At 48.6% G+C, this 21,155-nt stretch overlaps 1 protein-coding gene across 2 annotated transcripts in view; it reads right to left on the bottom strand.

Annotated features, from left to right (window-relative positions):
- The window catches only part of LOC109903468 (poliovirus receptor-like), a 121,258-nt gene that overhangs the window by 7,571 nt on the left and 92,532 nt on the right, over positions 1–21,155 (bottom strand). Inside the window, exon 7 of one of the 2 annotated variants that reach the window (XR_004202770.1) lies at positions 16,155–17,131. Coding sequence is in view for 1 of the 2 variants with exons in the window: in XM_031788284.1 (XP_031644144.1) it covers positions 16,533–17,131 (599 nt within the window). In the remaining variant the exon portion in view is untranslated. Of the gene's footprint in view, positions 1–11,489; positions 17,132–21,155 lie in introns of those variants that run through there. The other variant, XM_031788284.1, reaches the window with a different exon arrangement.

Genomic DNA, 21,155 nt, shown 5'->3' with positions numbered 1-21,155 from the left:
CGCGTTAGACATGGCGAGAGGAGAGGGAACACACACACGGAGAGACAGGAGTGTGTGTGGGGAAGAAAGGTACCTGTGTAACAACACAGAGTCAGAAGGATGGAACAGAGCTGATGTGAGTGTTTTTGATCTGCTGCTATGGGAATGGAGGCTACTCATTGTGAAGGATGAGGCAGAAATAGCAGTTATTACACACCTAGATGGGCAGTGGCTTCCTTTCTACTCCAACTGTCTTCGCCTGGGCCCGGTATTCTGTCTGTTCTCAACATCTCACAACGCTCAACTTTCTTTTGGTCTGTGTACCAGGGTTGGGGCAACTTCCATTTCAATTCAATCATTGAAAAGTTTCCATTTACTTTCTATGAGACATTTGCAGTTCTTGAATTTCAGTTCACTTCCTGGATTGACTGCATTGAAACTGAATTGATCCCAACCCTGCTGTGTACCCAGTAGCAGTCACCTGAACAGGAGCAGATCATGGCATTGTTCTCTGTGTAATCTATTAATGGCTTGTTGATGTTCATCACTTCCTGCAGGCGACACACACAGCGGTATCAGATAGATGTGTATCAGATAGATGTGCGTCTACTCTAGGTGACACATACCCATCTTTCTTCTAGACACAGACACACCTGTTAGACTTGTATCAGGTCCCTCGGTCTCTGCTCTACCAGCTCAACTGGAGGTGAACAATACACACTGGTCTCTGAGACACCTGTATCAGGACCATCAGTGTTTCCTCTAGGTGACAGAACTGTCTAGCAGGTGACAGAGCTGTCGAGCAGGTGACAGAGCAGTCGAGCAGGTGACAGAGCAGTCGAGCAGGTGACAGAACAGTCTAGCAGGTGACAGAACAGTCTAGCAGGTGACAGAACAGTCTAGCAGATGACAGAACTGTCTAGCAGAACTGTCTAGCAGGTGACAGAACTGTCTAGCAGGTGACAGAACGGTCTAGCAGGTGACAGAACAGTCTAGCAGAACGGTCTAGCAGGTGACAGAACGGTCTAGCAGGTGACAGAACAGTCTAGCAGGTGACAGAACAGTCTAGCAGGTGACAGAACAGTCTAGCAGGTGACAGAACAGTCTAGCAGGTGACAGAACAGTCGAGCAGGTGACAGAACAGTCGAGCAGAACGGTCTAGCAGGTGACAGAACGGTCTAGCAGGTGACAGAACGGTCTAGCAGGTGACAGAACAGTCTAGCAGGTGACAGAACAGTCTAGCAGGTGACAGAACAGTCTAGCAGGTGACAGAACAGTCTAGCAGCTGACAGAACAGTCTAGCAGAACGGTCTAGCAGGTGACAGAACGGTCTAGCAGGTGACAGAACAGTCTAGCAGGTGACAGAACTGTCTAGCAGAACTGTCTAGCAGAACTGTCTAGCAGGTGACAGAACTGTCTAGCAGGTGACAGAACGGTCAAAGCAGGTGACAGAACAGTCTAGCAGAACGGTCTAGCAGGTGACAGAACGGTCTAGCAGGTGACAGAACAGTCTAGCAGGTGACAGAACAGTCTAGCAGGTGACAGAACAGTCTAGCAGGTGACAGAACAGTCTAGCAGGTGACAGAACAGTCTAGCAGCTGACAGAACAGTCTAGCAGCTGACAGAACAGTCTAGCAGAACTGTCTAGCAGAACTGTCTAGCAGGTGACAGAACAGTCTAGCAGAACGGTCTAGCAGGTGACAGAACAGTCTAGCAGGTGACAGAACTGTCTAGCAGAACTGTCTAGCAGAACTGTCTAGCAGGTGACAGAACTGTCTAGCAGGTGACAGAACGGTCGAAGCAGGTGACAGAACAGTCTAGCAGAACGGTCTAGCAGGTGACAGAACGGTCTAGCAGGTGACAGAACAGTCTAGCAGGTGACAGAACAGTCTAGCAGGTGACAGAACAGTCTAGCAGGTGACAGAACAGTCTAGCAGCTGACAGAACAGTCTAGCAGAACTGTCTAGCAGAACTGTCTAGCAGGTGACAGAACAGTCTAGCAGAACGGTCTAGCAGGTGACAGAACGGTCTAGCAGGTGACAGAACAGTCTAGCAGGTGACAGAACAGTCTAGCAGGTGACAGAACAGTCTAGCAGGTGACAGAACAGTCTAGCAGAACTGTCTAGCAGAACTGTCTAGCAGGTGACAGAACTGTCTAGCAGGTGACAGAACGGTCGAAGCAGGTGACAGAACAGTCTAGCAGAACGGTCTAGCAGGTGACAGAACGGTCTAGCAGGTGACAGAACAGTCTAGCAGGTGACAGAACAGTCTAGCAGGTGACAGAACAGTCTAGCAGGTGACAGAACAGTCTAGCAGAACTGTCTAGCAGAACTGTCTAGCAGAACTGTCTAGCAGGTGACAGAACAGTCGAGCAGAACGGTCTAGCAGGTGACAGAACGGTCTAGCAGGTGACAGAACAGTCTAGCAGGTGACAGAACAGTCTAGCAGGTGACAGAACAGTCTAGCAGGTGACAGAACAGTCTAGCAGAACTGTCTAGCAGAACTGTCTAGCAGGTGACAGAACTGTCTAGCAGGTGACAGAACGGTCGAAGCAGGTGACAGAACAGTCTAGCAGAACGGTCTAGCAGGTGACAGAACGGTCTAGCAGGTGACAGAACAGTCTAGCAGGTGACAGAACAGTCTAGCAGGTGACAGAACAGTCTAGCAGGTGACAGAACAGTCTAGCAGAACTGTCTAGCAGAACTGTCTAGCAGAACTGTCTAGCAGGTGACAGAACAGTCGAGCAGAACGGTCTAGCAGGTGACAGAACGGTCTAGCAGGTGACAGAACAGTCTAGCAGGTGACAGAACAGTCTAGCAGGTGACAGAACAGTCTAGCAGGTGACAGAACAGTCTAGCAGGTGACAGAACAGTCTAGCAGGTGACAGAACAGTCTAGCAGAACTGTCTAGCAGAACTGTCTAGCAGAACTGTCTAGCAGGTGACAGAACTGTCTAGCAGGTGACAGAACTGTCTAGCAGGTGACAGAACGGTCTAGCAGGTGACAGAACGGTCTAGCAGGTGACAGAACGGTCTAGCAGGTGACAGAACGGTCTAGCAGGTAGCAGCAGCCAGGTAGCCAGAGTGACAGGCACCCGACTGTCTGACTCACTAGCCAAGATAAAAGCTCAACCACTTCCTCTGAAACACACCAGTCAGTAGACCATTAAGCAATATTAGGCTGGTTGACTTAGCATACATGCCATAGACAACAGTGTCCACTGTCATCAACCCGTTTGACAGAAAGACACTAAGGAATGTTCACCTGCCCCAAAGCCCATCATCTCATTATCTTCACTCACTCCAACTCATTCTTTCTCTTTAACGCACCAAACCTCTAGCTCCTTTCAAAAATGACTCATCGTACCAGACTTCACACAGGTCCAATGCCTGAAGGAAAAGTGTGTTACTGAAAACAGATGAAAAATAAGACTGAAATAAAAATTCCAAAATGTCTGGCTGATTAAATATATGAATTAAACAAAACACTGGGGGGGGGGGGGGGAGTCTTTCAGAATGAAAGAGAACAAAGGTTATACGAGTCTAATTATTAATCTATCGGACTACAGATCTACAGTTGTCTATCCATTGTATAGTGGAAGAACATCTCTAGTGACCAGTAACTTGGGTAAATGCATTCTGTGTGTGCGTGACATGTCTTGGCTGTGACATGCTCTCCCCACCGCCTGCAGAAGCGTGTGTCTGTGTGTGTGTACACTCGTGTGTAACATGCCTATGCTGTATGGATCATGAATATTATTCATAAGGCTGAATGTCAACACTGATGAATCATTTTGCTGTAAAATGTCACCAAACACCAGTGTGTGTGTGTGTGTGTGTGTGTGTGTGTGTGTGTGTGTGTGTGTGTGTGTGTGTGTGTCTCACAGCTCCACCGCTGGACGTGGTGGCAGGCTAGCTATGACCCTGGTTGTCATCACTGTACAAAAACATTACTACCACAAATAGAGACAGGAGGGTTGGAGTGAGGAGGGAGAGAAGAGAGGAGGGTGGATAGGGAGAGGAGGGGGGAGTCAGTGAAGGAGACAGAGGCAATAGGGGACAGGGTGGACAGGACAGCCAGAGCTATAGGGGACAGGCATGGAGACTTAGCCTCGGAGATAGGCTATAGGCTTGGTTACTGTACAGCACCTCAAGTTGCAGAGAGCCCAGTGAAACTAGTCTCTGGATATTAGATGATGTCAGCAGAGAGTTCAACACAGTAGTATCAACCCACACACACACAACCCCCTGACAAAGACACACAACTCCCTGACAAAGACACACAACTCCCTGACAAAGACACACAACCCCCTGACAAAGACACACAACTCCCTGACAAAGACACACAACCCCCTGACAAAGACACACAACCCCCTGACAAAGACACACAACTCCCTGACAAAGACACACAACCCCCTGACAAAGACACACAACCCCCTGACAAAGGCACACAACTCCCTGACAAAGACACACAACTCCCTGACAAAGACACACAACTCCCTGACAAAGACACACAACTCCCTGACAAAGACACACAACTCCCTGACAAAGACACACAACCCCCTGACAAAGACACACAACCCCCTGACAAAGACACACAACCCCCTGACAAAGACACACAACTCCCTGACAAAGACACACAACCCCCTGACAAAGACACACAACTCCCTGACAAAGACACACAACTCCCTGACAAAGGCACACAACTCCCTGACAAAGACACACAACCCCCTGACAAAGACACACAACTCCCTGACAAAGACACACAACCCCCTGACAAAGACACACAACTCCCTGACAAAGACACATAACTCCCTGACAAAGACACACAACTCCCTGACAAAGACACACAACCCCCTGACAAAGACACACAACTCCCTGACAAAGGCACACCATTCCCTGACAAAGACACACAACCCCCTGACAAAGACACACAACTCCCTGACAAAGACACACAACCCCCTGACAAAGACACACAACCCCTGACAAAGACACACAACTCCCTGACAAAGACACACAACTCCCTGACAAAGACACACAACCCCCTGACAAAGACACACAACCCCCTGACAAAGGCACACAACCCCCTGACAAAGACACACAACCCCCTGACAAAGACACACAACTCCCTGACAAAGACACACAACTCCCTGACAAAGACACACAACTCCCTGACAAAGACACACAACCCCCTGACAAAGACACACAACTCCCTGACAAAGACACACAACTCCCTGACAAAGGCACACAACTCCCTGACAAAGACACACAACTCCCTGACAAAGACACACAACTCCCTGACAAAGACACACAACTCCCTGACAAAGACACACAACTCCCTGACAAAGACACACAACTCCCTGACAAAGACACACAACCCCCTGACAAAGACACACAACCCCCTGACAAAGGCACACAACTCCCTGACAAAGACACACAACTCCCTGACAAAGACACACAACTCCCTGACAAAGACACACAACTCCCTGACAAAGACACACAACTCCCTGACAAAGACACACAACTCCCTGACAAAGACACACAACTCCCTGACAAAGACACACAACCCCCTGACAAAAGCAGCTTTTCTTGTTGCATTTTAAAAGCCCTCCTCCATCCCACCATGCCTGTGACCTTTAAGGTTGAGAGAGCGTAATGAGGAGTGGGGCTATACACTACAGACAGGCTCAGGGCCCATGGATGAAGGACAAGGAAGGAAGGAAGGAATGAAGGAGGGAGGGAGAGAAGAAAGGATGGGCAGTGTCATCTCTGCTCCCTCTGGCTCTTCCAGCTGTTGTTCTCTTTCTTTCCCCTCCATCACTTTTCATCTGCACTCATCTTTCACCCCGAACCACTTGTGCCCCTACTCCCTCCCTCCCTCCCTACGCGCTCTTTTCCACTCTCTCCTCCACACAAATGACTCAGTGGAACCGGTCAACTGTTACAAAATTCCCCCTGCAGCTTAACCTGCCTAATACAAAGCCTGGCTCATCAAGTCAAACAGACTGCCTACACACAATGGGAGCAGACACACACACAAACAAAAAAGAATTGAATACAGCAGCAGCCACACACACACACACCACACACACCCCCACATAGTACTGAACGCAGCAGCCACCCCCCCCCCCCACACACACAGTAGTGAACGCAGCAGCCACTCACACACACACACCCCCACACAGTACTGAACACAGCAGACACAGACAACCTGGCCACAGTCAACCTGGCCACAGACAACCTGGCCACAGACAACCTGGCCACAGACGTGATAGGCTACCCACACAGAGAAAACCTCAGACACTAGACTGACCATGTAGCACAGAAACAGATCTAGAAATGGAACAGCTCCATACATCACATGGCCTGTGTCCCAAATTCACAACCTATTTGTTATGTAGTGCACTACTTTAGACCAGAAATGGTCTCTGGTCAAAAGTAGCGCACTACATAGGGAATAGAGGGCCATTTTTGCCGCATCCCTGGTGTGGGCCTATGGAGGATAAAGGACAGGAGAAAAACTCAGACAGGCCCTGTAATACAGAGATAGATTGTAGAATACAGGCATGGGGCTACAGATGATAGAAGACTAGAGACTCCCAGACCAGACACACACTAAAGTACAGCTAAACCAATATAGTGCTGCTACGCCCAAGGAGCCATAGGTGGTAAAAGATGAGAGCTCTAATATTGCTCTGTGTGTGTGTGTGTGTGTGTGTGTGTGTGTGTGTGTGTGTGTGTGTGTGTGTGTGTGTGTGTGTGTGTCTAAGGCCCCGGCTGCTCATTGCTCTCGTATGTCACACACACTGCTCTCGTGTCAGACACTCCTCTGCACATGGACATGAATCAGGCCTCTCCATGGAGCAGACCCACAGCACCAGATTTGTGGCCCTGTCACTGTGGCCCTGCAGTGTGTTAAGAGCAGGGCTCAGCAGGGAGGCTTAGACTCAGAAGACAGGTAGATACACCACACAGTTCAATACCTTTAGCTCCCCTCTGTTCTGCCCTCTAGACAACGTCTGGCTTGCAACAGAGAAGCTCAATAAGTGGAAAGGAACTCCTTTCCTCACAGAATATATTCTGATCTGATTGGCTGCAGGAAACACTGGGGGGTTGTCAGTCTCCTGTGGTAACCAGATCAGAGAAACAGGGAGAGATATAATGGGAGGAAGAGAGACGGTATCTCTGAGCAGTGAGGTGGGTTGTCAGATTCTCACCATCCATCTCCCTTCTTTATTATGAGAGAGTGACAGAGAGAGAAAAACCGAGAGAGAGAGAGAGAGAGAGAGAGAGAGAGAGAGAGAAAGGTCAAAAAAGGAGGGACAATAGAAGAGGTGAAAGAGTAAGCAGCAGAGAGAGAGAGAGAGAGAGATGGAGAAGATGGATGTCTGATAGAGAAGAAAAAGAGGTGTTTAGATGGAGAGACAAAGGTGAATGGATGTGATAATACAGAGTGTGTGTAGAAGTGTCAAGAGAAGTTGCCTCACACACAGGCATAGCTGTGTGAAGTTGTCACAGTACTTCCCACAACCTGACTCTACTTAATGTCAGACAAAGAGAACAGAAATAGACTGCACTCCTACAGAGAGACGAGACCACACAGTCACTGAATAAAATCACTCTGGACTACCTCAGAGAGAAGACACACACAATCTCTATCCCGTGTGAGAGAGCTGCATGTACATCGTCACAAAGACACACTGTGACCAGTTGATTCACTCTAGACCTGACAAGAGTCCAATAAAAATATAATATGACTTATCCTGACCAACCTAGAGCCAGAGTATTTCTGTTTCTGCTCTTCTCTTGATTGGTCGGTGTGTGTGTGTGTGTGTGTGGTGAGAGCACGATTGAGAGCGTGTTGAGACGGTGAGTGCCCGAGCCAAACACACACACACATCTATTCTTAGGATCGGAGCAGGGGTAACCATTCTCATATCGATAAAGATCATACTGACAGACAGTAGGTCAGTGCTGCCAGCTAACCAGGACCCTGAAAAAGGTATTATTATTCTGTGTGCTTCAGGGAGAGGTTTAGTTCCAGGTACATCCCAGCATGGGAACTTGATGTGCGTGCGTACGCGCGCGCGCGCACACACACACACACACACACACACACACACACACACACACACCTCTCATCTGCGGCTGCAGTCTGTTTTTGCAGGTGGTGGTTGAGGTCACTGCACCACTGAGTGGGATATATAGAGAGAACACACACACACACACACACTGATGTCACAGAATCTAAACTAACACAGTTGCACTAACCCCATGTCCTACTCTCCCCATTCCTCTCCTCAGCCCAAATCAACCCACTCCTAAACCTACACTATACTGAAACCCACCCCTCTACAACAACCACCACTTCTCCTCCACAGTCCTACTCCCAAACATCCTCTATCACCTCCCCCTACACTATACTGAAACCCATCACCCTACAACAACCCCCCTTCTCCTCCAGTCCTCCTCTATCACCCCCCCCCCTACACTATACTGAAACCCATCACCCTACAACAACCCCCCACTTCTCCTCCACAGTCCTCCTCCCAAACACACTCTGTCATGTGGAAGGTGCATTCAACTGGATCTACCCCCCTCTACCTCCACCCCCATCTCAACCCTGTCAGATACCCCCCCTCCCCACCTCTGCTGCTCTGGTGGCAGTGGGCCAACCATGCACCACCCCTGGGAGCCCTGCTACCCACAATCCCCTGCTCCCTGTCTGCTGTCAGCCCGGTCAGCATCAGGACAGGAAGAGTAAACTCCTTGGGACGATAGGGGATACAGGGGCATCCACCCCACACAGGAGACTGAGGTGTCAATGCAGTTCCTGTGTTTTTATTATAGGACGGATTGGAGGACCAAGACTCACTGTCATGTATCAATGGAAAGGTTTAGCTACTGTGTGTGTGTGTGTGTGTGTGTGTGTGTGTGTGTGTGTGTGTGTGTGTGTGTGTGTGTGTGTGTGTGTGTGTGTGTGTGTGTGTGTGTGTACAACATGTAGCTTAATAAAACCCTGAGAAGTCAACATTATGACTTACTGATAAAGGGGAACAATTCCATTTCCTGTGTCTGTTCTACTAAAGAGTAGTCTCAGTAATCTCAAGAGTTCCAGTGTGTTCTGCTTTAGTGTACGTGACATTGACACAACAGAGTAATAGTGTGGAATGCAGACAGTCAGGTACCCAGGCTAGGCCAGGAGAAGCCATGCAAACAGCAGGGAGTAGAAGATCAAATACAGCACATGGAGAAAGTGCTCTGTAAGATGTCATTGGTGTCCAGCACCCGGCTCATATATAGTATTTGGTTTAAAAAAATTACAACAGTACAAAAAATGAATACACCGTAAATCTGTGGCTCTGGATTGGAGAAAGTCAAACAGAATCTACAAAAAGCATGTGATGAGGCCAAAAGGAGTTTCCTTTCACATTAAAAAAGGTCAGAACCAGGCTGGCTACTCATATAGGTCATTGAAGAGATGCCCTCATGGGTCAGCCCATCAATACATCCTACTGTGATTCACTCATCAGGCCAGCTATCACACTATGGAATCGTTGAGTCAGGCCTGGAGCCTAAGGGTGAGAGGTTAAACAGAGACAGGTGGCAGTAGGCTAGCTTCTATCCATCCATCTGCAGACTAGAACAGGTTAAAGTGTGTATTAAGGCTGTGTGTTAATCTATATATTACTGTATGGACTGGACAGTAGCTCAGACAATTAGAAGCTATGGACAGTATAAACTTTGAATGCTGCAGGGTCAAACAGGCTTACACGCAGATATGAATACATACGTGTCTACCAACTCTGATGTCCACACACACAGGTCTCCTCACACACACACACACACAGCACCCCCCTCAGGCCATCATACCAGACACAGAAACAAGCTGTTCCACTTTGCTGGTGTCTAAACACACAAACATGCCGTTACAGTACATTCCGGCGTGCACAAACACAGAAACACACGCCATTATTCCAACAGTCTGACAGAGACACAAAACCACATCTGTCTCATCCTCCCGTCACAGGGAGCCAGAACAGGACCACCAAGACAGTGCCCTGGGCATCACTACAATACAACCACAGCGGATTGACACTGGACTGGCACAGCACTACGTTAGAACAGTGTCCGTTTGGATTCAAATCTAGATGTGGTTTTTGGTTGAACAGCCAGGTTTTGGTTTAAGGGGTCACTACTCTTCAACTATTCAATATTTGTGTTGAGCGCAACACAGTGTGGGTGTATCCCTCTCAGGTGTTTCAAGTGATGCCACCATTTCTGTTCTGTTGTGAAAGGAAGTCTTCAGCATTCAGCCAGGAGCCCAGAGAAGAGAGTGAGAAGAGAGTGAGAGAGAGTGAGTGAGTGAGAGAAAGTGAGAGTCGCCTTCTCATTTTTCCAGCCTCAGACTCAAAGCAATTAGTGGAGCCAGATGGCTGTCTGGACTCTGAATAAATAGTTTGAGCATCGACGGAAAACCTCCATAGACGACACACACACAGACCTGAGGCAATGAGTTAAGACACGGAAGATACGGACCTAAAGAAGCAAATTGGTTCTAGCGGAGACTACAGGGCAGAAAAACATTCAAACCTTCACACAATGAATCCATTTCCACTTCTCTGCACTGTATTACCGTGGGGAGTGAAGGTCACAGTTCTACAGTGATAAAATGATGGGTGCATGCAAGCACACATCTCCTCCCACTTTCTTTACCAAACCAGTCTGGTGGAGTCAGAGGTTTCAAAGAATGCAGCCCTTGAGAGCTGGTCTAATTACTTAGTTTCAGCCAGCATGCACATTCCCCAACTGATAACAAACCCTCCCCCTGCCTCCAGAGTAACACTAAAGCAACACCACATTCCTAAGCCATTACACACAGTATCGGTATGTTTCCTGGACTCTCCCACTCTTGTCCAAACTACCAGTTACCACAGCAGCAGGGTCACTTCAGCCAACCAGATGACATATGCAAATCAAATAAACGGGGGGAGTGGCTTGGGTGTGTGAGTGAAACGTGAGCTAACACAATTCACCTACAATGGCCTCTCTCCCCCTCTAACCTTCATGTTGACTCCCATAGCCTAGATACTGTATGTTATCAGCACTCTTGACAATGAACAGTTTTATCACAACCAAAACGAGACAAACAGCAAGACTCAGCACCCTCCATGGTGTGCTAACATGTGCCACTAGCCAACAGAGGACATTGATAATAAATATACCCAGATACCTACATTAAATCATTCTATGCACATAATACACAGCAACAAGGTCATTGTTTCAAAAATCAAGAAAACTTTAATTGCAACCAAATACAACAACAAAAAATAAAAAAAATAGAAAGACATGAAAAATAGTGACAAATTCTAAAATTTTCCTTTAAAAAATAAAATAAACAAGTTCAGAGAATGGTGAATAAAAAGCACATTTTGTGGTAAGGTTGTTTCGAGTGTGCACCGTGCACCATTTTGTGCAGTAAAAGCACATTAAGCCTGTTTTGGCGTAGTAGTCACAGCAAAGCAGTGGAGAAATAAAGCACTACAAAAGCATTCATTATAAAGCACTGCAATAAGAGAGAAAAAGATAAGGACTAAGCATTGATACAGAACAGAATAAATCCTTCATGCTTGGCGCTGAGAAATAGAACACGTGACACCATAAATTAGTCATTCTTTCCGCTAGATACTGTATTTATATATTTATACTATGTACACGTCAGGGGGGAGCGATCGAGACGACAAGGAAGCTAAGGCTTGGATTAGTCATCCATGTTTAGAGCCAGAGGACGATGATGTGGATTATCAACCACTACTAACTAGCTACCACTGTGCTCCAGGTCAGGGACATTACGGAAACTCTCTAAAAGCATTTTTATTTTTAAACTTTTGTGCCAACCAGTACAAGTGGAGGTCAAGAGTAGATTCCCAGAAAACATTTACTTAAAAAAAAAACTAAATGTTGTAAAAGACTGAAGACATAGTTGGATAGTGATTTTCTAGAAGCATTTTACTTCGGGACCAGTCTGTGGAGGTCAAGTTTGGCCAATTGGGTATTTTATTTTGGGAATGTGGTAAAACGCAGCACTCACACAGAGAGAGAGCAACAGTACAGATAAAGTGTTCTTAGCACACATTCTCCTTCAAATCCCTGACATTGGGTAAGAGGAGTGTGTGTGTGGCTCAATCCCAGTCTCTGGGGAACAGAAGGGTCTGTGAATGTGCTGACAGAGTTCTGACCACCGAGCTTAGTTGGGACCACTGAGTGTTTGTGTGCGTTTGGGAAGTGTCTCTCCTACTAGTTCCCTCTTTCTGTGTGTGCGTGTGTGTGTGTGTGTGTGTGTGCGTGAGAGAGAGATCAGGCTGCAGGGGACAGTGTACAGTAATGTCTCCTCTAACTCCCTATGCTAAGAGACAGAGGGGGCAGGAAATGGGGGTTACATTAGGGTTACACACCCTGTGGCAGTGACAGATGTCCCAAAGCCCCTGACTCAGAAACCACACACAGCGCTGACTTAGAAACCACACACAGCGCTGACTCAGAAACCACACACAGCGCTGACTCAGAAACCACACACAGCGCTGGGAGCTACTCTATCTGATAAATAGTGTGTGTGTTTATGGGTGAAGGGGCAGCTATCTTAATAAGTATGCTGATTGAGTTTAGTGAACCTGTCTAATCCAGTTATTTCAGTCATCATCCTGGCTGAAAAACTCAAATGTTTACATGTATTTAATAGCTGAAGATGTGCATCTTATACATCCTACACCTTTTCATTGAAGGGTTGTCTATTCAAACAGTTATATTCTGAGTACAGTATTATTGGCTCCGATTGAACTTTGACCTTGGCCAAACCAAGAAATGAGTTCCACACGACAACATTGACTGTATACAGCAGTTATTTACACTGATAAATATCCACATTTTTTCCACAGGAGTTCGACAAGAAAAATAAAGATCCGTACATATATACTATACAGATAGTTCACACCAAAAAATATATACAAATTTCTCCCTTCCCTCCCTCCTCCTTCACATTACAAACCGAAGGACATTATCAATATTTCTCCAAAGACACACTTAATCACCTTCATACAAATATAACTAGTGGGCATATCCTGTTTTGGTGTTACACACAAGTGCAAAGATAGGAGATACATGTTTGTTAGTGGTCATGATAAGTAGTTCACTACAGGCCTCTATGCTGGCCTTTTTTAGGAGCACGTGTGTGGCTGAGTTGAAAAATGTAGGCGCACACAAAGAAATTTAGGAGCACAGTGAAAAATATTTGAGGTAATAAAGCTAGAATTCAAAACGGTTCTCAGCACACTGTGGGGATCCAAAATAAAAATTCGATGTCGCACAGCAAAATATTTAGGCGCATATGCAAGTAAATGGTTGCACTGTTGAGCCCTGCTCCCTGCAGGTGTACTGTATCTATAATGTGTATGTAAGTCAGAGTTTTGGCCTATACTGAGGCCATAATGCTATCAATCTATTGTAATTGACAGACTTAGGCTATCGTGTTATCAAGTGCTGATTGTTAGGCGAGTCGCACAGTGGGTCAGTATCTATCCCTTCCTCCCAGTCTCCCCCTCTCTGTTCCTTTCTCTCCCCCACACCAAGGTCAACCTCCACCACAACAGTCAATGTCATCCTGGAACACTACTACATGTCGCTCTCTCACCAGAGTGTGTAATATGTGTGTTTCTCTGTGAACCCTATGGGTTAAAGTTAAAGTGCCCTATTAGAGGTGCGACCCACAGGCACCCTCCACGCCCTCAGCGGGTAAAACGCACATCGTTTGACCCCATGACCTCTGGCTGGTCGTGACTCAGAAACAGACCCAGGCTTAATGGGCCAATCAGGTGCCTCACCTGCTCAGGGCGGCCAAGGAAACCCCACTGATTAACCAGGAAACATGATGTATCACAGGGGAGTCATGAGATAGGAGTTGTGAAGGGGCTGATTCAGAGGGGATTCAGATCTGGGCTATTGAGGGTAGGAAAGTAAGGCTCTTCAGGAAGACAGCTGGTCATAGCCTTCCAGTGCTCATCTGTTTGCCTCTAGTGATGTACAATAGTTGTTCACGGTGATATTGGCTTGAACAGCCCTCGACTGTCTTGTTAGAAAGACACATTAGTCACTAAACTATCAGGCTCCGGTCTGAATCATGAAGGATTATACCCAGACCTCTGCTAGTCAATGTAGGTCCTATAACAGGTCATTCACCCCCCTGTGTATGCACAGAATCAATCAATTCATTTATATCTTAATTAGCTACAGATGCAAATATGCCATCATGTATTTGGATTTCTATATACCTTGTGATTGTATAGATTGACAGAGCAACATATACAATGGGATAGGAGGAAACCTTACTAATCAAACTATGAAAGCTGAGATGTACAGTGAGCAGGGCATGACTCCACCATGGCTTTCTGAGTCAGGTCTGGCAGGAGGAAGGGGGTACAGTAAGTGGGGTGTTTGACACGTAGGGAGGGAGGCAAGAAATACTCCCTCTGCTCTCCCTGTATCCCTGACCTCCCCACAGCCCTGTGTAAAACACACACACACACACACACACACACACACACACACACACACACACACACACACACACACACACACACACACACACACACACACACACACACACACACACACACACAGGGTAGAGAGAGGTGATGGAGAAAGTCTGGTGGAGGAGAGAGAGACGGTGAGGGAGAGAAGGAGAGAGGTGATGGAGAGAGACAGAGGTAAGAGACAGGGTAAGGAGGGAGGAGAGGGAGAACGGAGGAGAGGGAGAACAGAGGAGAGCGAGGAGGGAGAGAAAATTTCCACGTCATACCATCTAAGCGGTGGTAATTTGGTGTGTGTGTGTGTGTGTGGGCTTAAATGAGCATTGACTTCACGGCTCATTAGCAATCAAACTCTTCCTGTCAGGAACACCACAAGGAGGGAGGGATCAAATGGAGGAGAGGGAGAACAGCCTGCTGTTTGAGCCGTCCCTTTTTCTCCCTCTATCAATTCATCCTAATACCTCTCTTCCCGTCTCTCCGGACATGAGAGAACATCTGTATGGTTTCCCTCCCTCCTATCCCTCTAATCAATTCATCCTAATACCTCTTTCCCGGTCTCTCCGGACATGAGAGAACATCTGTATGGTTTCCCTCCCTCCTATCCCTCTAATCAATTCATCCTAATCCCTCTCTCCCAGTCTCTCCGGACATGAGAGAACATCTGTATGGTTTCCCTCCCTCCTATCCCTCTAATCAATTAATCCTAATCCCTCTCTCCCTGTCTCTCCGGACATGAGAGAACATCTGTATGGTTTCCCTCCCTCCTATCCCTCTAATCAATTCATCCTAATCCCTCTCTCCCAGTCTCTCCGGACATGAGAGAACAGCTGTATGGTTTCCCTCCCTCCTATCCCTCTAATCAATTCATCCTAATCCCTCTCTCCCTGTCTCTCCGGACATGAGAGAGCAGCTGTATGGTTTCCCTCCCTCCTATCCCTCTATCAATTCCCCTTTCATGCACGGTCTTCATCTAGATGACTACCCCTCCTTCAGTAAGTTGTTTATGATTTCAGAATGTCCCAAACTAAATTCTGCACATACTTCCAGTTGGTGGCACAATAGCAGAGAGAAAATGAGGTAGAAAGAGGAGGCCTACTGCAACATACAGACACTAGAGAGAGTTTGACATTTTACTTAACCACAACTACATCGACCACTTCCCCTGCCAAACTTCCTGTTCCCCTCCCCAGTACTGTCACATACAGCAGAAACAAGGCTACTGTAGCCGGAACAAATGTTGTCCCACAGGAGAGAGACGAGAATAGCAGGGAGCAGATACCATCGTGACACCCCTTACATTGCTACTGTGCATTTAGTGGAGATAAGAGTGAATATTTTAGTGAGGAGTTTCTCTAGCTAGCGAGGGAACGGCTGCATGGAGATGCCATTTTACCCACAAGTCCCTACTACAATGTCTCTCTCTGGAGGCTTCAATCTCCAAGGTCCCTAAACTAAAGAAATGAGGAACACAACAGACAGAGCAGCGATGTGAGAAAGATAGTTTCAGGATTTCTTTCATTGTTTTGGTAGATAGATATCAAGTGATCCACTTTTCATATTGGGACCAGAGAAAAATAGTTGTTTTATCAACGCACCAGTCCTCCATCTTGTTTCTGTACATTCCCTCCCTCAGCCACTTCATTCAGTTCATCTGGTTTCTGTACATTCCCTCCCTCAGCCACTTCATTCAGTTCATCTGGTTTCTGTACATTCCCTCCCTCAGCCACTTCATCTGGTTTCTGTACATTCCCTCCCTCAGCCACTTCATCTGGTTTCTGTACATTCCCTCCCTCAGCCACTTCATCTTGCTCTCTCTATGGGCTGCATGTTTGGTCGTTGTTAATATATTTCAAATGATCCAACAGAGGAGAACCCAACACCACCGACTCCTCTAGAAGGAGGACATGTTCATTCATCTTTTCTTTCTTCCATCCCGCTTTCCCTTCCTCCTCCTCTTCCTCTGCCCGTTCTCTCTACACGTACACGGCAGTCCGTGAGATGACCGACCCGTCGCGCTGAGACTCCATGTCGTCGTCAAGGTAACCGCTCATGATTCCGTCTTGGTCATGTGGTGGGCGGAGTTGCAGGATGGGCCCGCCCCCTCCAAAGTGGTCGTAACTCTCCTCGTCGTCCTCCAGCTGGTCAAACTTCCTTCGCTCTGCCTCGTCCAGCTCGCCGCTCAGCAGGATGTCCTGCGCAGTGGGCGCCGTGGCAACCCCCCCCTCACCATGCCCCCCCAGGTGCAGCGGCACATGTTGATTGGCCTTGTCAGTCAGGCCATCATGGGCGGAGCCCTCCTTGTAGACGTAGATGGGGCTGTTGTTGTTGCCACCCACCCCGTTGCCCCCGGCGCCAGCACCTGTCCCGTTCTTGCTCCCCTTCTTGCCGGCGCCGAAGAGACGCGACTTTATGTCGAAGGAGCTGTGGTTTGGGTTGCCACGGTAACCCTGCTGTTGCCGGCGGCTCCGGGTGACCAGGACGGCGATAAGGGCGGCGACGAGGAGGAGGGCCAGAAGGGAGCCAATCACAGCACCTGCCACCACGGCCGCGTTGGAGGGGACCACAGAGGGTTCTGTAGGAAGGAGGGAGGGAAGGGAGAGGAGAGAAGAAGAGGATGAGACCGGTGGAGGAAAGCAGATTGAGAGGGAAAATAAAGAAAGAGGACAAGAGGGAGGAGGGAGGGCGAGAAGAAGAGGCGGGGTTGGATGATGTCAGTAGTCTGCAATGTATTCCATGTGATGTGTTTTTGCATGTGGGAGTGAGGGTGCTGAGGCTCTAACAGCAGTGTGTAACGTGACTGGCATTTCCTACTCTCCCTCTGAGCTGCTCTTGTCCCCATTCCCTCACAAACGCCCTAATAACATCAGAGCAACATTTCAACAAGGTCTCTGCAACATCAAGGCAACGTGCCAATGACGTCTCCTCCTAAACAGTGTGAGGGCAGTGTGCAGGTTCTCTTTAGTCTCAGCCGCCTCACCCATAAAATAGCAGAACGACTGAGCGAAAATAAGAGGCATCCTCTGGAGTCCAGAGGGCAAGAACAGGTCGAGGCCATGCAGGAGGATGATAAATGGATGGAGGGATGCAGCCAGGGATGAAGGAGAAGAGGATGAGGGGTGGTGGTGACTGACAGAGCGAGACGGCAGAATGACAACTCCTGCTTCAAGCTACTATAATACAGAACATGGGACAGTCCGTCTACCCTCTCTCTCTATAAGCCCCGGACGGCGCACGTTTTCCCTCAGACCTAGTTTGGTCATATTGCAAGGCTCATGACTCCAGACACACCGGCTGGCGAGATTGCTAGTTATTTGCTACGACTCTCTACCGCGTTCTTCTTAGCCATCTCTCCAATCCTCCTCCCCCACTATCTACTACACCTTCCTTTTCTCCCTCCCTCTCACGTGCCCCCCCCCCCCCTCCTCAGTGAGACGCTTTATTAATACAGGCCCTGATATTTTCTAATCCTCCCAATGGTTAAAGGTTGGTTAATTAATCTGGTACTAGAAATGTGGTTCGGGGGAAAAAGGTTGGTGTGTGGTCTGGGTGATACAGTAGAGGACAGTAGAGCACTAGTAGAGCAGAGGGCGCTAGAGCGCTAGAGCTGAGAACGCTAGAGTACAGGACGGCAGAGCGCTAGTAGAGGACAGCAGAGCGCTAGTAGAGTCCGGCAGAGGGCTAGTAGAGGCCGGCAGAGGGCTAGTAGAGGCCAGCAGAGGGCTAGTAGAGGCCGGCAGAGGGCTAGTAGAGGACGCTAGAGCGCTAGTAGAAGACGGCAGAGCGCTAGTAGAAGACGGCAGAGCGCTTATCAAACAAACATCTCCAATCGAAAATCAAATCAAGAGTCGGCTTTCTATTCCGCAACAAAGCCTCCTTCACTCAAGCCGCCAAGCTTACCCTAGTAAAACTGACTATCCTACCGATCCTCGACTTCGGCGATGTCATCTACAAAATGGCTTCCAACACTCTACTCAGCAAACTGGATGCAGTCTATCACAGTGCCATCCGTTTTGTCACTAAAGCACCTTATACCACCCACCACTGCGACTTGTATGCTCTAGTCGGCTGGCCCTCGCTACATATTCGTCGCCAGACCCACTGGCTCCAGGTCATCTACAAGTCTATGCTAGGTAAAGCTCCGCCTTATCTCAGCTCACTGGTCACGATGGCAACACCCATCCGTAGCACGCGCTCCAGCAGGTGTATCTCACTGATCATCCCTAAAGCCAACACCTCATTTGGCCGCCTTTCGTTCCAGTACTCTGCTGCCTCTGACTGGAACGAATTGCAAAAATCGCTGAAGTTGGAGACTTTTATCTCCCTCACCAACTTCAAACATCAGCTATCTGAGCAGCTAACCGATCGCTGCAGCTGTACATAGTCTATTGGTAAATAGCCCACCCTTTTCACCTACCTCATCCCCATACTGTTTTTATTTATTTACTTTTCTGCTCTTCTGCACACCAATATCTCTACCTGTACATGACCATCTGATCTTTTATCACTCCAGTGTTAATCTGCAAAATTGTAATTATTTGCCTACCTCCTCATGCCTTTTGCACACATTGTATATAGACCCCCCCCTTTGTTTTCTACTGTGTTATTGACTTGTTAATTGTTTACTCCATGTGTAACTCTTTGTTGTATGCTCACACTGCTATGCTTTATCTTGGCCAGGTCGCAGTTGCAAATGAGAACTTGTTCTCAACTAGCCTACCTGGTTAAATAAAGGTGAAATAAAAAATAAATAAAAATAAAAATAAAACAAATAGTAGAGGACACTAGAGCGCTAGTAGAGGACACTAGAGCGCTAGTAGAGGACACTAGAGCGCTAGTAGAGGACACTAGAGCGTTAGTAGAGGACGGCAGAGCGCTAGCAGAGGACACTAGAGCGCTAGCCGAGGACACTAGAGCGCTAGCAGAGGACACTAGAGCGCTAGCAGAGGACGGCAGAGCGCAAGTAGAGGACGGCAGAGCGCTAGTAGAGTACACTAGAGCGCTAGTAGAGGCCGGCAGAGGGCTAGTAGAGGACGCTAGAGCGCTAGTAGAGGACGGCAGAGCGCTAGTAGAGGACGGCAGAGCGCTAGTAGAGGACGGCAGAGCGCTAGTAGAGGGTGCTAGAGCGCTAGTAGAAGACGGCAGAGCGCTAGTAGAGGACGCTAGAGCGCTAGTAGAAGACGGCAGAGCGCTAGTAGAGGACTCTAGAGCGCTAGTAGAAGACGGCAGAGCGCTAGTAGAAGACGGCAGAGCGCTAGTAGAGGACGGCAGAGCGCTAGTAGAGGGCGCTAGAGCGCTAGTAGAAGACGGCAGAGCGCTAGTAGAAGACGGCAGAGCGCTAGTAGAGGACGGCAGAGCGCTAGTAGAGGACGCTAGAGCGCTAGTAGAAGACAGCAGAGCGCTAGTAGAAGACGGCAGAGCGTTAGTAGAGGACGCTAGAGCGCTAGTAGAAGACGTCAGAGCGCTAGTAGAGGACAGCAGAGCGCTAGTAGAGGACGGCAGAGCGCTAGTAGAGGACGCTAGAGCGCTAGTAGAGGACGGCAGAGCGCTAGTAGAGGACGGCAGAGCGCTAGTAGAGGACGGCAGAGCGCTAGTAGAGGACGGCAGAGCGCTAGTAGAGGACTGCAGAGCGCTAGTAGAGGACGGCAGAGCGCTAGTAGAGGACACTAGAGCGCTAGCAGAGGACACTAGAGCGCTAGTAGAGGACACTAGAGCGCTAGTAGAGGACGGCAGAGCGCTAGTAGAAGACGGCAGAACGCTAGTAGAGGACGGCAGAGCGCTAGTAGAGGACGGCAGAGCGCTAGTACAGGACACTAGAACGCTAGTAGAGGACACTGGAGCGCTAGTAGAGGACGGCAGAGCGCTAGTAGAGGACGGCAGAGAGCTAGTAGAGGACGGAAGAGCGCTAGTAGAGGACGGCAGAGCGCTAGTAGAGGACACTAGAGCACTAGTAGAGGACAGCAGACTGCTAGTAGAGGACAGAAGACTGCTAGTAGAGGACAGCAGAGCGCTAGTAGAGGACAGCAGAGCGCTAGTAGAGGACGCTAGGCGGCAGAGAGCTAGTAGAGGATGGCAGAGCGCTAGTAGAGGACTCTAGAGCGCTAGTAGAGGACGGCAGAGCGCTAGTAGAGGATACTAGAGCGCTAGTACAGGACACTAGAGCGCTAGTAGAGGACGGCAGAGCGCTAGTAGAGGACACTAGAGCGCTAGTAGAGGACGGCAGAGCGCTAGTAGAGGACGGCAGAGCGCTAGTAGAGGACACTAGAGCGCTAGCAGAGGACAGCAGAGCGCTAGTAGAGGACAGCAGAACGCGAGTAGAGGACACTAGAGCGCTAGCAGAGGACACTAGAGCGCTAGTAGAGGACAGCAGAGCGCTTAGTAGAGGACAGCAGAGCGCTTAGTAGAGGACACTAGAGCGCTAGTAGAGGACAGCAGAGCGCTTAGTAGAGGACAGCAGAGCGCTAGTAGAAGACGGCAGAGCGCTAGTAGAAGACGGCAGAGCGCTAGTAGAGGACGGCAGAGCGCTAGTAGAGGACGCTAGAGCGCTAGTAGAAGACGGCAGAGCGCTAGTAGAGGACGGCAGAGCGCTAGTAGAAGAC

Source organism: Oncorhynchus kisutch, linkage group LG2, assembly GCF_002021735.2.
Source record: "Oncorhynchus kisutch isolate 150728-3 linkage group LG2, Okis_V2, whole genome shotgun sequence".
Classification (NCBI taxonomy): domain Eukaryota; kingdom Metazoa; phylum Chordata; class Actinopteri; order Salmoniformes; family Salmonidae; genus Oncorhynchus; species Oncorhynchus kisutch.
Note: the sequence above shows the minus strand (reverse complement) of the source record. Positions and strands in the feature narration are given on the sequence as shown.